At 47.6% G+C, this 17,581-nt stretch overlaps 1 protein-coding gene across 11 annotated transcripts in view; it reads right to left on the reverse strand.

Annotated features, from left to right (window-relative positions):
- Nucleotides 1-17,355, reverse strand: part of kcnc2 (potassium voltage-gated channel subfamily C member 2) — a 151,687-nt gene extending 134,332 nt beyond the window's left edge. For 3 of the 11 annotated variants that reach the window (XR_010006762.1, XM_062982635.1, XM_062982628.1), the window contains exons 1-2: nt 16,553-16,710; nt 10,911-11,754 (exon numbers count right to left, since the gene is read on the reverse strand). Coding sequence is in view for 10 of the 11 variants with exons in the window: in XM_062982635.1 (XP_062838705.1) it covers nt 10,911-11,732 (822 nt within the window). In the remaining variant the exon portion in view is untranslated. The other 8 variants (XM_062982629.1, XM_062982631.1, XM_062982632.1 and 5 more) reach the window with 8 other exon arrangements.
- Nucleotides 17,356-17,581: the final 226 nt, after the last annotated feature.

The raw sequence follows: 17,581 nt of genomic DNA on the forward strand, positions 1-17,581 counted from the left end.
GCTGTTGTGCTTTTTACTGACCTTGCCAACCTAATCCCCTGCTCCAAGAATCTACCCTTTTCCATTAAAAGCTATAGTCAAATCAGTTTTCATTTCCACATGAAAAGATTTCACATAACCCATTACCTCTCTGTGTGTGTATGCACCTTCAAGACACCTGTCAACCTATGGTAACCCCATTAATTCCATACTGCAAGGGATATCCAGAAGTGGTTTTACCAGTCTCTTCCTCCAATATATAGTCTAAAGCATCTGGTATTCCTTGGTGATCGCTCATCCAAATATTAGCCAGGCCTGACCCTGTTTAGCTTCCAAGATCAGACAAGACCTGGCACCTTCTGAGTATTTAGGTCACATCAATATCTACGAAGTACCAAACCGTGGTCAATAAATCGGAGCAGCTGTGATACTGCCTATGGCAGTACTTATATACCAAACATCCTAAGAGTAGCCATCACTTGCCATATACATTGACAACATGTAATGTTATTATAAGAAGGCTATTCTGCACTGTCCATCAGCCCAAGCCAACAGGAGCAGTGATCAGGGATTGTAGAAGCCAGAGCCGAGAAAATGCCACATTGCTTACCCTTCTCAGTGCTTAAAAAATTACACTAGAATTCTGGAAGCTTGTTATCCTGACGATATCCTCTTTCACCACAAAGGTACTACTGCTACTGTCAAGGACAGAACGCCACAAGATTCAAAGTAACAGAGTTTATTAGATTACAGAACTCAAAAATGCCCGTAAAACACAAGGGCCAGGCAGTTTTTGCCTTTAGGAGCAAAAAGGGACAAAAGTAAATGTTCAAAAGATAAACCGGATTAAACCGGAGTTTAATCCGGGTAAAAACAAACTGCTTGCTTCAGCCTGGGTATAAACGAAACGAAAGCCAAGGAACAAAAGATACAAAGAATGCAACTAATTGGCAGCAGATTCCTCTCTGCTGCCAACACTGTGCTTAGAGTAACTTGCGTCGCTCCCCCACACACACAGCAGACAGGATCTCCAACACGAGTAAATCAGCCAAGGATTGTAGCAGTTGAGTAGACCAGTTCCGTTCCGTAGATCAAAGCCAGAAGCAGACGTTTGTAGTTTTTCCAAGTCCAAGAAGGGGGGGAAGACAAGCCGTGGTCAGTTCAGTCCGAGTTCTCAAAGCAGGAGATGGCGTCCGTCAAGAAGACGACGGAGGGTCAAGCTAATAAGAGTAAGCACAGGTTTGCACAAACAAATGCCCACACAATCCCTCCCGCCGTCTGACCCTGGATTCCAATCAACTTACGTCACAGCACAGGAAAGCACACAAGTCTTCAGGGAAGCGTCCCACACACACACGGATCCCAAGCGTTTGCCCAGATTACCTTGCCCAACGCAATTTGCAATTGCTCCCAAGCCCCATTTTATGCCAGTTACAAATCTTCATCACTGTCAGCTGTCCTCCTTAACCCGGGCGTTTCCTCATCACTTTCCTCGTCAGAGCTGGAACACCTCTGACTACGCCCAACAGCATCTCCAGCTGTGGATCCCGTCCCATCCCTCCAGCTAAACCATGGGTCTAATCCTGAAGGTCCCCATTCATCTTCTGTCCCATCATGGCCAGTGGCACCCACTTCCTCCCTTACCCGAGTCCAATCCATCTCATCCTCCTCTGAGCTAACCAGCCCCTCCTCCATTCTCTCCGTAAACCCTTCGAAAGACTCCTCGTCAGATGGTGCTGCAAATATGTCTCGCAGTCTTTTTCTCTCTCGCTCCTCGAGAGTATCTGACTCTCGAGGAGTCTTACGCCCACGTCTGTCAGTAACAGAGCCATGAGGCTCAATCATAACACTATCCCCTCTCACAAAGGCCTCCTCCCCCGATGGCGGAGAAGTGGCAGTGATACCCTCCGCTATAGCACCACGACGACTAGAGGTATCAAGTTTCAACAGCGAACGATGAAAGACTGGATGGACCTTTAAACTAGACGGTAAACGCAAACGAAACGCAACAGAAGAAATCTTTTTAACGATAGGAAAGGGACCCAAATACCGAGGCGCAAACTTTCCCCCAGCCTGTTTAATATGTTTGGAAGATAACCACACCAAATCCCCTTCTTCCAACTCCTCCCCTGCCTGCCTGTGGCGGTCAGCCTGAGTCTTCTGCGTTGCCTTAGCTTCCAACAGTAAGCGACGGGCAACATCATGCAATGCAGCCATTTCCGAAGAGCGGTACACAGGGTCCGAAGAGACCACATTGGTCGACGGCGCCACACCTCCCCGTGGGTGAAAACCATAAGTTAGCTCAAATGGCGTATGCTGACTAGACGTGTGCACCGCATTGTTGTAAGCAAATTCCGCCACCGGTAACCACTTTACCCAAGCCGTGGGTTGATCTAAACAAAAACAACGCAGATACTGCTCTAAGAGCCCATTAACCCGTTCCGACTGTCCATCCGTTTGCGGATGGAAAGCTGAAGACACGTTTAACTTAGTCCCCAAACACTCATGGAAGTGTTTCCAAAAGCGTGACACAAATTGCGGAGCCCTATCTGAAATAATCACCTCGGGTGCTCCGTGCAAACGATAGATGTGCTTTGTAAATAGTAAGGCCAACGTAGGGGCCGCCGGAATGGTTGAACAAGGAATAAAATGAGCCAGTTTACTAAATAAATCCACCACCACCCAAATACAAGTATAACCCCCAGACTTAGGCAAATCTGAAATAAAATCCATGGAAATGATTTGCCATGGCCTCTCCGGAACAGGTAAAGACGATAACAACCCTCTAGGGCGCCCAACAGGCGTCTTACTCTGCTGACAAACGGCGCAGCTGTCACAAAAGCGCAGAATGTCTTGCCGCATCTTTGGCCACCAGTAGCTCCTGGTGATAAGCTGTACGGTCTTGAACCTGCCAAAGTGCCCAGCCATGGGTTCGTCATGGTGGGCTCTAATCACCTCCAACCTGAGGGTCCCTACTGGTACGTAAACCTGCCCCCTACGCACCAATACCCCGTCTTGATCCTGGAGATGCGGCAGTATGGTACGGTTACCTGCAGAGAGCAGCATCAGTTGCTCCTGAGTCCACACATCATCCTTCTGAGCCTCAAGGATCTGGTCATGTAACCCAAGCTCATTATCTACAACACACAGAGAGGCAGTAGGCAAGATGGTCTGACATACTACCTGCTCATTGGTCTTAAATTCCGGCTTGCGGGATAAAGCATCGGCCCGCAAGTTTGCCTTCCCCTCCACGAACTGCACCTTGAAGTTAAACCTGGAGAAAAACAAAGCCCAGCGGATTTGACGCTGGTTTAACTTCTTTGCTGTTTGCAAGTGCTCTAAGTTCTTGTGATCAGATCTGACCACGATCTGGTGCCGTGCCCCTTCAAGCCAATGCCGCCACACCTCAAACGCCACCTTAATCGCTAACAACTCCTTCTCCCATATGGTATAGTTCTGCTCGAAGGGTGTTAGTTGCCGCGAGTAAAATCCACAGGGACGCAAGGTCCCTGAGGAATCCTTCTGAGACAATACAGCCCCCAACGCGTAGCTAGAAGCGTCCGCTTCTACCACGAACGGTCTGTCAACATCAGGATGGGTTAGTATGTTGTCCGATTGAAAACTAGACTTTAGTTGTAGAAACGCCTCGTGAGCTTCCCGCCCCCACACAAATGGCTGTTTCTTGCGCAGAAGCTGCGTCAAAGGTACCGTGAGCTTTGCAAAATTCGGAATAAACTCCCGGTAGTAATTAGCGAAACCCAAGAACCTTTGTACATCCTTCTTAGTCTTCAGCTCCTGCCATGAGTTGACGGCGTCAACCTTATGTGGGTCCATTTTAAGTTCCCTACCTGACACTACATGACCTAGGAACTCCACTTCAGGCACATGAAAGACGCACTTGGAAGCCTTGGCGAAAAGCCCATTAGCCCGCAGTCGGTGCAGAACCTGCTTGACATGTTGACGATGTTCTTTCTCGTCCTTAGAAAAAATCAAGATATCATCCAAATAAATCACTAAAAATTGGTCAATTAGGTCCCTGAACACATCGTTCATGAACCTCTGGAATACCGCAGGAGCATTACAAAGCCCAAAAGGCATGACTCGGAACTCGTGGCATCCGAAACACGTGTTAAATGCCGTCTTCCATTCATCCCCTTCCCGTATACGGATTAAGTTATAGGCCCCCCGCAGGTCAAGCTTGGTAAAGACCTTAGCCCCTTGCACCCTTGATAACAGTTCCGAGATTAAAGGCAGCGGGTACCTATCCCGAATGGTGTATTTGTTTAGGATCCGATAATCGCAGACCAACCTAAGTTCCCCAGTCTTTTTGGCTACAAAGAATACCGGTGCCGCAGTTGGAGAACTAGATGGGCGAATAAACCCCTTGGCTAAATTTTCATCTAGAAACTCCCGCAAAGCTTGCCTTTCCGGTACAGTCAAGGCATACAGCCTCCCTGCTGGCAGTTTCGCACCTTCTGCCAACTTGATGGCGCAATCATATGGCCTGTGCGGTGGTAATTTGTCCGCTTCTCTTTTACAAAATACATCAGAGAACTCCCCATACTCAGCAGGCACTCCCTCCATATCAGAATGAGTAACATTTAGAGTGCAACAATCCTGCCTCTTTAAGATCACTTTACGTGTTGCCCAATCTACTTGTGGGTTTACTACAGCTAGCCAATCCATCCCCAGGATCACATCATATCTAGGCAAGCTCGTAATATCCCACACAAACGTTCCCGTTACTCCCTGCACCTCCCACGTTACTGCTGAGGTTTCATGGTTAACCACCCCAGTCTCCAGCAGTCTCCCATCTGCTCCTTCCACCCACACGTCGCATGCCTTGCGCACTCTAGGAATGCCATGCTTCTTAGCAAACTCAATATCTACATAGGAGACCGTAGCCCCTGAGTCCAGCAGTGCCAAAGTAGAAACAAGTTCCCTTCCCCCAACAGATAATGTAATGGGTACGAAAACATGCTTCCTCCCCTCAGTTGACTGCTTGAGGAGCCCTAGTGCGTTGGACTCACGTCGCACTAGGGCTGGCCTTTTCCCGAAAGCTGGGAAGGTTTCACATTACAATTTTTGGCAAAATGCCCAGCATTCCCACAGTACAAACACAAGCCCAGCTGCCTCCTACGGCTCTTTTCCTCAGTAGACAGCTTTTTAAAGACCCCAAGCTCCATGGGCTCTTCCCCCATCACCACAGGTGTCCTGGTTACATGCATGGGTGGCGCACACATTGCTTTTGAGTGTTTACGAGCCTCGAACCTTGCGTCTAAACGCAGCACCTTAGCTACTAAGGCGTCCCAGCTTTCAGCCGGCTCCAAGCGTGCTAATTCATCCTGGAGCATATCACTTAACCCGGCAGTAAATAAAAGCATGAATGCATTTTCCCCCCAATCCAGCTGGTGGCGATACAGGTTAAACTTATTTAAGTAATCCAAAACAGTCCCCTTTCCCTGTTTCAACCGATACAGAGCCCACCCAGCGTTCTCCGTGCGGAGAGGATCCCCAAAAGTATCAGTTAACAACTTTTTGAAATTATTCAAATTGTCCTTGACTGGGTCATTTCCCAAAATTAAATTAGTGGCCCATTGTCCTGCGGGACCGGTCAACAAACTCAAAATAAAGGCCACCTTGCTAGTGTCTGTAGGAAAAGCATGAGCACTGAGCTGAGAAAAATAAAGCTCCACTTGTGCCAAAAAGGTTGGCAACTTGCACCTGGTTCCGTCAAAGCGTTCAGGAGTCAAAACATGTCCTTTCACAGCCTGAGCTGTTTGGATAACGGTAAAAGCCGTTTGCAATTGGTCTACTTTGGCCCTTAACTCATCCATCGTCTTCCTGACGGGTTTATTGCTGCAATAAACTTTTTATGGGCGTTGGGCAATCTGTCAAGGACAGAACGCCACAAGATTCAAAGTAACAGAGTTTATTAGATTACAGAACTCAAAAATGCCCGTAAAACACAAGGGCCAGGCAGTTTTTGCCTTTAGGAGCAAAAAGGGACAAAAGTAAATGTTCAAAAGATAAACCGGATTAAACCGGAGTTTAATCCGGGTAAAAACAAACTGCTTGCTTCAGCCTGGGTATAAACGAAACGAAAGCCAAGGAACAAAAGATACAAAGAATGCAACTAATTGGCAGCAGATTCCTCTCTGCTGCCAACACTGTGCTTAGAGTAACTTGCGTCGCTCCCCCACACACACAGCAGACAGGATCTCCAACACGAGTAAATCAGCCAAGGATTGTAGCAGTTGAGTAGACCAGTTCCGTTCCGTAGATCAAAGCCAGAAGCAGACGTTTGTAGTTTTTCCAAGTCCAAGAAGGGGGGGAAGACAAGCCGTGGTCAGTTCAGTCCGAGTTCTCAAAGCAGGAGATGGCGTCCGTCAAGAAGACGACGGAGGGTCAAGCTAATAAGAGTAAGCACAGGTTTGCACAAACAAATGCCCACACAATCCCTCCCGCCGTCTGACCCTGGATTCCAATCAACTTACGTCACAGCACAGGAAAGCACACAAGTCTTCAGGGAAGCGTCCCACACACACACGGATCCCAAGCGTTTGCCCAGATTACCTTGCCCAACGCAATTTGCAATTGCTCCCAAGCCCCATTTTATGCCAGTTACAAATCTTCATCACTGTCAGCTGTCCTCCTTAACCCGGGCGTTTCCTCATCACTTTCCTCGTCAGAGCTGGAACACCTCTGACTACGCCCAACAGCATCTCCAGCTGTGGATCCCGTCCCATCCCTCCAGCTAAACCATGGGTCTAATCCTGAAGGTCCCCATTCATCTTCTGTCCCATCATGGCCAGTGGCACCCACTTCCTCCCTTACCCGAGTCCAATCCATCTCATCCTCCTCTGAGCTAACCAGCCCCTCCTCCATTCTCTCCGTAAACCCTTCGAAAGACTCCTCGTCAGATGGTGCTGCAAATATGTCTCGCAGTCTTTTTCTCTCTCGCTCCTCGAGAGTATCTGACTCTCGAGGAGTCTTACGCCCACGTCTGTCAGTAACAGAGCCATGAGGCTCAATCATAACAGCTACATACAAAGAAACCAAATGTGCCACATACTCTTTTTAACAGGTGGGTTGTGGATGGCTTGTTAGAAACATAGACATGATTAAGAAACACCTTACTTGAATCTTGCAACATCTGTTTCAACCACATACCCCCACTCCATATAGAAAAGAAAACAATTGGGCATTTCATATAGTTTCCAGTAAAGGTAAAGGAAGTCAATATGCTAATGCTGTAGTGATGACAGTCATACCAGTCCAACCACCAGCCATACCAGTGGAAGAATAAATCCTATTTTGTTATCTCCATAGTACTGAACTCAATTACCATAATAAATGCAGCCACTTGGATAGCTGTACCAAAGCTCAGACACAAGGTACAGAATACAGTTTGACACCACTTTAACTGCCATGGTCTAATGCTATGTAATCCTGGGAGCTGTAATCTTACAAGATCTTTAACCTTCTCTGTCAAAGAGTGTCATGTCACACCAAACTACAACTCCCAGGATTCTATAACACTGAGCCATATCAGTTCAAGTGGTGTCAAACCACATTTATTCTACAGTGCAGATGCAAACTTACTATGCTGCTGACCCCAGATCCATTGGCTGGCCCTGTCAGGCGGCACGTTTATGCACACTTATCTAAGAGTAAGTCCCACTGAATTCTATGAGAAATAAGAACAAGGATGTACTAGAAATTGTGATTAAAATAATAGTGGCGATACATATATACATCACAATTCTAAGGGTATAACCATCTGCATGTTACAGCATCAGACTTTTAAGAGTAAGATCATGTTCACATAAGTAAGTACTACCATGTTCAAGCAGACCTACTCCCAAGGCTGCATCTACACTGTAGAATGAATACTTTAACTGCCTTGACTCAAAGCTGTGAAATTCTGGCAGCTGTTGTTTGGAGAAGGCTAATGATCTTATAAAACTAAAACTCTTATGATTCCATAGCACAGACCCATGGCGGTTCAAGTGGTGTCAAACTGTATTCATCCTACAGTGTAGATGCACCCTTTAGGTAAATTGACCATCCTGCTGACTCTAGACCAGTGTAGGTCTTCAGGTGTTTTTTGGCCTACAACTCCCAGAATCCCAGCCAGTTTACCAGCTGTTAGAAATTCTGGGAGTTGAAGGCCAAAACATCTGGGGATCCACAGGTTGAGAACCACTACTCTAGACCCAGTGGCTGGCCGTGTTAGGCTGCAAGTTTGCTCACACTTAGTTGGAAATAACTCTCACTGGGAACTATGTACACTTAGCCACGTCTGAAACAATAGTAGTGATCCTATGAAAACATAAAAGTCACAGAAGAGTCTGATATATACATACAGGCAGTCCCCAAGTTACGAACAAGATAGGTTCGATAGATTTGTTCTTAAATTAAATGTGTATGCAAGTTCTGTTGTCTGTTTTTATTGTTGCTTTTATTGTTGCTTTTATTGTTTTTATTGTTATTTTAAAACCAAGTGTATTGTTTTAATCTATTTTTGTAAACCGCTCCGAGCCAAACCGGGAGTAGCGGTATATAAGTTTAAAAAAAAAAAAAGTTGGAACAGGTACATTTTTAAGAGTGACTCCAGTCATATACAGTAGAGTCTCACTTATCCAACATAAACGGGCCGGCAGAATGTTGGATAAGCAAATATGTTGGATAATAAGGAGGCATTAAGGAAAAGCCTATTAAACATCAAATTAGGTTATGATTTTACAAATGAAGCACCAAAACATCATGTTAGACAACAAATTTGGCAGAAAAAGTAGTTCAATACGCAGTAATGCTATGTAGTAATTACTGTATTTATGAATTTAGCACCAAAATATCATGATATATTGAAAACATTGACTACAAAAATGCGTTGGATAATCCAGAATGTTGGATAAGCGAGTGTTGGATAAGTGAGACTCTACTGTATATAGTTTTGGTAGGGAAAGATTAACAATCCTGTGGTGTTTGTTCTCCAGTCTGTGCCCCTGTTCAGAAGATTTCACTTCACTTTCTGTCCCTGTGATAATTAGATTGTGAAAAATTTGGCTTGTTGTGGAAAAAAAGGATGGGTGCTAAAGCTTCAGTGGAGACACCTTTTCCCCATAACTTTTTCACAAGTAAATTTCCCTTCCTAAGGATAGATTTCTCTCACTTCCGGTTGTCTCACCCCCGTTAAAGGTGAATCATTTATAAGTTGAATGTTTGGAACTCAGGAACTGCCTGTATACGATAATGGATGCCATTGACTAGATTTGCTTCTTCAGGCATTATATAAATTCATTTCCTATATACTCTGTATATGCCGCTCTAATATTATAAATTAAAACAAAAAAAGAAAGTGGTTGTTAAATATTAGAACCCCTTTGTTCAATATTTTTCCCACCCTGGCACATAGTGATGCTGCGTGTTAACAGTGTTGGACTTTGGAGAGTGAGATCATGGTCGTAGTTTCACTAGATTGAAGCAGACTCAGGCTGGATCTACAGTGCCATATAAGACAGCATTATATGGTCAATGTAGATCTATGTTATGCAGTGCAGACTCATATAACGCAGTTAAACTTCATGATATGGTCTGTGTAGATGTAGACTTAGGCTGGATCTACACTGCCATATAACACAGTTTGGAACTGCATTATATGGTCACTGTAGATTTATATAAGGCACCGTAGATCCATATAATGCAGTTAAACTGCATTATAGGGTCAGTGCAGACCCATATGTATGGATCCAGACTTAGGCTGAATCTACACTACCCTATAGTTCAATTTGAAATGAATTATATGGTCAGTGTAGACCTATAATACACTGTAGATCCATATAATGTGGTTAAACTGCATTATATGGTCAGTGTAGATCAAGCATGGGCAAACTTTTTTAGCTTGGGGCCGCATTGTGGGCCTGACCGAGAGGGCCAGGCCAGGAGGGCGAGTGGCAGGGCATGTGCTGGATGAGATAGGCTCTTCACCCTATCCTTTTGCTGGCAGGAAAACGAAACATGCACTGATTCCCCCATCCTCCTCCTTAATCCTCCTCCTTGATCTTTGGGCTGTACTCTTGATATTATGCCTGGAGGAGGGCAAGACAGGCAATGACCAAGAGCACCCCAGAGAGCTTTCAGCTGCTGCGTGCATTCCTTGGGCCAGCATAAGGATGGGGTCACTTGAACCATCCTTATTTCAGGAGGGCGAAACATGTAGTGACTGAGAGCCCTCCAGAGGGCTCTCAGCTACTGCGTGCCTTCCTCCACCGTCCTTTCTGCATAAGGATGCGGCAGGCCACCATGTCCTTATGCTGAGAGGACAGGGAAAATGAGGAGGGGCTGAGATAAGCACCCAGGGGGCCGCATCCGGCCCCTGGGCCTTAATTGCCCATGCCTGGTGCATGTGTGTAGATCTAGATGTAGGCTGCAGCTACACTGCCATATAATACAGTTTGGAACTGCATTATATGGTCAGTGTAGACCCATGTGTGTAGATCCAGACTTACACTGGATCTCCATTGGCCTGTAGTGCAATTTGAGCTGCATTATATGGTCAGTGAAGACTATCTGAAAATGTGTATCCTCACTGTGAAAGATCATGCGGGTCCAGATAAGGTCTCTACAGTCATTTGCAGAACCCACCGCCAAGACTCGACACTTGGAAGACAATCAAGCTGATGATAATGGAGTGTAGACCCACATACTACATTATATGGGTCTGCACCAGGCATGGGCTTAAGCGGCTGAGGGAGGAAAGGAGAGGGCCTAAGACTGTGAGGAACTGTGGGAGTTCAGGCCTAAAACACCCGGAGGGCCGAAGTTTGCCCATGCCTGGTCTACACTTACCATAGTTCCAAACAACATGATGGGGTCGTTTACCACCAGAAGTGGTCCAGGGCCCCTCTCCCTCCTTGGCTCCTTACCCTGGCGGCGCGGGAGGAGTAGGGGTCTTCGAAGAGGGCCCACATGCGGGGCTGGAGCCTCTTCCACCGCCCTCCGCGCCCGTCCAGGCCCGCCCCGTTGGGCCCGGAGCAGGAGGAGGAGGCCGCCCCGCCGCCGCCGGCGCCCACGTCCTCGATGCCCAGGCGCTTGGCGGAGGCGGCGGCGCCCTGGTGGTGGTGGTGGTGATGGTGGTGGAGGGGGTCGTCGTCGTCGTCGGGCTCGAGGGGCGGCTCCCCGGTGAGGAGGTCGGGCGTCTCGAAGATGTCGAGCGCCTCCTCGGCGTCGCGGTGCTGGCGGTAGGTCATCCAGCAGCAGGGCTCCACGTCGGTCTCGTCGATGCCCCAGAAGGCCAGCTCCTCCTCGAAGAGCGGCCCGCAGACGTCGGCCGGGCAGTGCAGCTTCCCCGTCCGGTAGTAGTTGAGCACGTAGGCGAAGACACCGGGGTGCCGGTCGAAGAAGAACTCGCAGCAGGACGAGGACGAGGAGGAGCCGCCCGCCACCGCCGCCGACACCTCATGGCCGCCGCGAGGGCCCCAGCTGCTGCCCAGGCCCTCCAAGGGGCCCACCACGGCGCCGGGGTTGGGGCCCGGGTTGGGCGCCGGCAGGGGCGGCGGGTGGTGTTGGTGGTGCTGGGGGTGGTGGTGGTCCTCCCCGACGGCGCCTCCGCCCGAAGGAGACTCGCCTTGGGAGGCCAGCAGAGCCAAGCGCGTGCCCGGCAGCGTCTTCAGGGTGCTCCGGTAGGTCTCGTGCCTGGTGCCCCCCACGTTGAGGATCACCCTCTCGTTGTCCTCGAGCTTCCCCATCGCGGTGGTGGCTCAGACATGACTGAGGAGGAGAGAAGAGAAGAAGGAGGAGAGACAACGCTAGGTTTCAGGGGAAGGAAGACCGAGAAGGGGGCTGGCGAGAGGGCCGCGTTAGGGCTTGACTGCTACTGTGCCCATCCCCTTCCTCCTGTGTTTCCAATATATTGGGGGGGGGGGAGTCATAGGGAGGAGAGAGCAAGGTTGTTTTCTGCTGCCCTGGAAACTAGGAAGCCCAACAAGGGCTTCAAACTACAGGAAAGGAACAAGATTCCACCTAAACTTTAGGAAGAACTTCCTCACTGTGGAAGCTGTTCAGCAGTGGAACTCTCTGCCTCAGAGTGTGGTGGAGGCTTTTAAGCAGTGGCTGGATGACCATCTGTTGGGAGTGTTTGGAATGTGATGTATAGGCCTCTTTTTAATTATAAGAAAATGTGAATATTTCCATACCACAAAAATAATTTCACTATCTATGAAACTACAGCACAGTGGATGCACATGCTTTAGACAGACTTGCTAGAATGGCTGGTTCTGATATTTACAATGGCTTAGTGTCTGTTCTTTGCCAGTCTTATCATATAGGCCCTGTCTATACTGGGGCCCCTGGCGGCACAGTGTGTTAAAGCGCTGAGCTGCTGAACTTGTGGACCAAAAGGTCCCAGGTTCAAATCCCGGGAGCGGAATGAATGCCCGCTGTTAGCCCCAGCTCCTGCCAACCTAGCAGTTCGAAAACAAATGTGAGTAGATCAATAGGTACCGCTCCGGCGGGAAGGTAACGGCGCTCCATGCAGTCATGTCAGCCACATGACCTTGGAGGTGTCTATGGACAATGCCGGCTCTTCGGCTTAGAAATGGAGATGAGCACCAACCCCCAGAGTCGGTCACGACTGGACTTAACGTCAGGGAAAACCTTTACCTATACTGCCATAGAATGCAGTTTCAGGATGCAGTTTAATTGGATTCTGAAACTGCATTAGGTGGCAGAGTAGAGTAATATAATTCTTGCTTCTTGGCAGAGGGTTGGACTGGATGGCCCATGAGGTCTTGTCCAACTCTATGATATGTGTTTAATGCCCCCCCTTTACTTTCTCTATGTCGCTCTCGGTTAACCGGAAACTCTCAAGCAACTGGCAAACAAATGAAACAACTAATACTTTAAATAACGTCAGTGTTTACAGTGAAACAGTGTTATACGGTATTAACTTCTTTTAACTTCTAACAACCACTATGTCAGACTACACAGAGAAGCCACTGAAATCCACAAGCATATGGATAATTTCAAGACAAAGGAGGAAACCATGAAAATGAACACAATCTCACTACCAGTATTAAAAAAAACCTCTAAAATCAGAACAGTAAATAAAGAACAACACTATGAAAACAGAGGAATTCCAGACATGATTCAAACAGGGCCAGGTATACCTCCCAACAAAGGATTCCCCCAGGCAAGAAACAGCCAGGTTTTGAAGCTGAATAGCTATTCAATGCCAATCAAGGTGGCCATTTGCAACATTCACACCTGCCTCGAGCAGACAAGAGTTCTTTCTTCACCTTGGACCTTCCACAGATAGATAAACCTCATTTAACTAGTTTTCAACAGACCTCACAACCTCTGAGGATGCCTGCCATAGATGCAGGTGAAATGTCAGGACAGAATGCTTCTGGTACATGGCTATACAGCCCAGAAAACTCACAGCAACCCAGTGATTCCAGCCATGAAAGCCTCCAACAACACAAATGGAAGATGCTCCACTTAGGCAGAAAAAAATGAAACGCAAAGATACAGAATGGGGGATGCCTGGCTCAATAGCAGTATGTGTGAAAATGATCTTGAAGTCCTTTTGGACAAGAAGTTAAACATGAGCAAACAATGTCATGGGGCAGTTAAAAAAGCCAATAGGATTTTGGTCTGCATCAATAGGAGTTTAGTGTCTAGATCCAGGGAAGTCATGCTACCCTTCTATTCTGCCTTGGTCAGACCACACCTGGAATCACACTGTTTCCAATTCTGGGCACCACAATTGAAGGGAGATGTTTACAAGCTGGAATGTATTCAAAGGAGGGCGACTAAAATCATCAAGGGGTTGGAGAACAAGCCCTACGAGGAGCAGCTTAAAGAGCTGGGCATGTTTAACCTGAAGGAGAGAAGGCTGAGAGGAGACATGATGAGGGCCGTGTATAAATATGTGAGGGGAAGTCATAGGAAGAACGGAGCAAGCTTGTTTTCTGCTACCCTGGAGACTAAGACACTGGCTTCAAACTTCAGGAACGGAGATTCCATCTGAACACTAGGAAGAACTTCCTCACTGTGAGAACTGTTCAGCAGTGGAACTCTCTGCCCCAGAGTGTGGTGGAGGCTCCTTCTTTGGGGGCTTTTAAACAGTGGCTGGATGGCCATCTGCTTTGATTGCAATTTTCCTGCTTCTTGGCAGGGGATTGGACTGGATGACCCATGAGGTCTGGACTGGATGACCCATGAGGTCTCTTCTAGCTCTATGATTCTATGACTCTATGATATGTGTTTTTATGGCCCTCTTGCTATCTCTATGTCAGCTCTCAGTTAACCGGAACTCGCAAGCAACTGGCAAACAAATAGAACAACTAAAACTTTAAATAACATTAATGTTTACAGTGCTGTATTAACTTCCTTTAACATCTAACAACCACCAAGTCAGACAACACAGAGAAACCAAGGAAATCCACAAGCGTATGGACAATTTCAACAGAAAGGAGGAAACCAAGAATATGAACAAAATCTGGCTACCAGTATTTTTAAAACTCTAAAATCAAGACAGTAAATAAAGAACAACACCAAGAAGACAGGGGAATTCTAGACAGGAAACAATCAGGGCCAGCTAACACCTCCGAACAAAGGATTCCCCCAGGCAAGAAGCAGCCAGGCTTTGAAGCTGAATGGCTAGTCAATGCTAATCAAGGTGGCCAGTTGCAACATTCACATCTGCCTCAAACAGACAAGAGTTCTTTCTTCCACCCCGGACCTTCCACAGATATATAAACCCCACTTGCTTAGTTTCCAACATCCCTGAGGATGCCTGCCATAGGAAACGTCAAAAGAAAATGCTTATGGAACATGGCCATACAATCCAGAAAACTCACAGCAACCCAACTTCTTTTATCTTTCTTGGTCTTAATTTGCTTTTAATGACTGTGTTTCAATAATTATATCAAGGCAATACATATGGTATAATATTCATTCAGCCCATTTTTAATGGCCGCTCTCAAGCAAGCAGAAACTAAGTTCAGACCAGCATCTACCAATCTCGATGGTGCAGGTTAACTGAGAGTCTACTCGAGGTATGAAGAGAGGCGGGTAAGAAATAATAATTATGATTGCTGTGAGTTTTTCATGATGTTTGGCCATGTTCCAGAAGCATTATCTCGCCCACATCTATGGCAGGCATCCTCAGAGGTTGTGAGGTATATTGGAAACTAGGCAAGGTAAGATATCTGTGGAATGCCCAGGGTGGGAGAAGGCAAGTGTGAATCCTGAAATTAATCACCTTGATTAGCATTGAAAAGTCTTTTGCCTTCAAGGTCTGGCTGTTTAGTGCCTGGGGGAATCCTTTGTTGGGAGATGTTAGCTGGCCCTGATTGTTTCGTGTCTGGAAGTCCCCTGTTTGCAGAGTGTTGTTCTTTATTCACTGTCCTGATTTTAGAGTTTTTAATACTGGTAGCCAGATTATGTTCATGTTCATGGTTTCCTCCTTTCTGCTGAAATTGTCCACATGCTGACAACCACCATGTCAGACTACACAGAGAAGCCATTGAAATCCACAAGCATATGGACAATTTCAACAGAATGGAGGAAACCATGAAAATGAACTAAATCTAGCTACCAATTTTTTTTTAAAAAAAACTCTAAAATCAGGACAGTAAATAAAAAACAACACTCAGAAAACCAGGAAATTCCAGACATGAATCAATCAGGGCCAGCTAACACCTCCCAACAAAGGATTCCCCCGGAAAGGAAGCAGCCAGACCTTGAAGCTGAAAGGCTATTCAATGCTAATAAAGGTGGCCAGTTGCAACATTCACACCTGCCTCAAACAGACAAGAGTTCTTTCTCCCACCCTGGACCTTCCACAGATATATAAACCCCACTTGCCTAGTTTCCTGCAGACCTCACAACCTCTAAGGATGCCTGCCATAGATGCAGGCAAAACGTCAGGAAAAAATGTTTCTGGAACATGGCCAGGCAGCCCGGAAAACTCACAGCAACCTAGTTATTCCAGCCATGAAAGCCTTCGACAACACAATATAATATTAGCTTGGCCCATTTTTAATAGGCGCTGTGAAGCAACCAGAAACTATGGTTGGACTGGCGTCTACCAATCCCCATGGTGCCGCTTAATTGAGAGTCTAGGTGTGAAGAGAGGCGGGTAACAAATAATAATAGTTATGATTGCTGTGGGTTTTTCGGGCAGTATGGCCATGTTCCAGAAGCATTCTCTCCTGATGTGGTGTGAAGAAAGACGGGTAACAAATAACAGTGATAGTGGTGGTGGTGGGGTCTTAAGGGAGAAAGGGGGAAGGAGAAAGAAAGCCCACTCCCTTATATCCTGGAGGGTCACCGCCTTGGTAAACTTTCCAGCCAGCTCTGTTGCTGTTGTGTTTTCCCACTTCTTTCCTTCCGCGCTTCTCTTGACACCCAATTCACCTTTTTTTCCCACCTCAAAAGCGGAGCCCTCGGGTTTCCCCTCCGTCGGAGTTCCTGCCTCGCCTTCGACCCGGGGGACCCGCGTTGTGCCGCCAGCCCTTTCCCCAAAACACTGCCAAGGCAATCCCCACCCTTTCCTCCTTACTATCCGGGGGCTTCGGTTTCCGCCTCATCCTTCCATCTCCTCGCCCTTCCTCCTCCTGCGTGGACCCGGTCTGTGCTTCTCCTCTTCCTCTGGAGACGAGACCTGAGGCGTCAAAGCGCCATCGCTTCGCTTTTATAGACCCCCTCCCCTCTCTTCCTCCTCCTCTCCCCGCGTAGTCACCTTCCTCCTCCTTCCCTCTTTCTCTCCCCTTGGCATCCTTTCCTTCAAGTTGGCAGCACCCACAAGGCAAGGATCAAATGCATCTGCCTTCTCCCTCGGGGTCAGCAAGGAAAAGACTCTCTCCGCACAAACCCAGAGCGGTGGGCACACCCTATTGGAAGAGGCTCCCTTTACCTGTGAGGTTTTCTATGGATGATGATGGGGATTGAGGGGATTCTCTGCCCGCCTCCGTCCCCGAGATGCCTCTCATTCGCCCCCAGTACCTTGGTGGAAGGAGAGCGGCTCCAGGTCCGTGGCTCTCGGCGCCGAACTACTTGTTGGGGCGACTGGCTCGCCTCCTCGCCCTCTTCAGGTGGCCCTTTCCTCGCCCTTGGCGGCCCGAGGAGCCTCCCTCCACCTGCTGCTAGGAAACCTCCCTTTTGTCATCGGGAGAGAAAGAGAGGAGCCGCACGGGCATCGCGGCGGAGACAAACCATCGCCAAAACATGGGGAGGGGAGAACGGAGAAGGGAGGGGGAAAGAGGCAGCATCGTGGAAGTCGTGGGCTCGGAACATCTCACCGAGGACTCTGCCAACGCCGATTCGGATCCAAGGTGAAAAGGTCCCCGCTTTTTCCTTCGAAGCGGCGAGAAAGGAGCTGTCCCTTTCAGCACCACTCTGAGCTCCAGCCTCGGGAGACCCTCACTGTTCACATTCACATATACAGTAGAGTCTCACTTATCCAACATAAACGGGCCGGCAGAACGTTGGATAAGCGAATATGTTGGATAATAAGGAGAGATTAAGGAGCCTATTAAACATCAAATTAGGTTATCATTTTACAAATTAAGCACCAAAACATCATGTTATA

The sequence above is a fragment of the Anolis carolinensis genome, chromosome 5 (assembly GCF_035594765.1).
Source record: "Anolis carolinensis isolate JA03-04 chromosome 5, rAnoCar3.1.pri, whole genome shotgun sequence".
Lineage (NCBI taxonomy): Eukaryota > Metazoa > Chordata > Lepidosauria > Squamata > Dactyloidae > Anolis > Anolis carolinensis.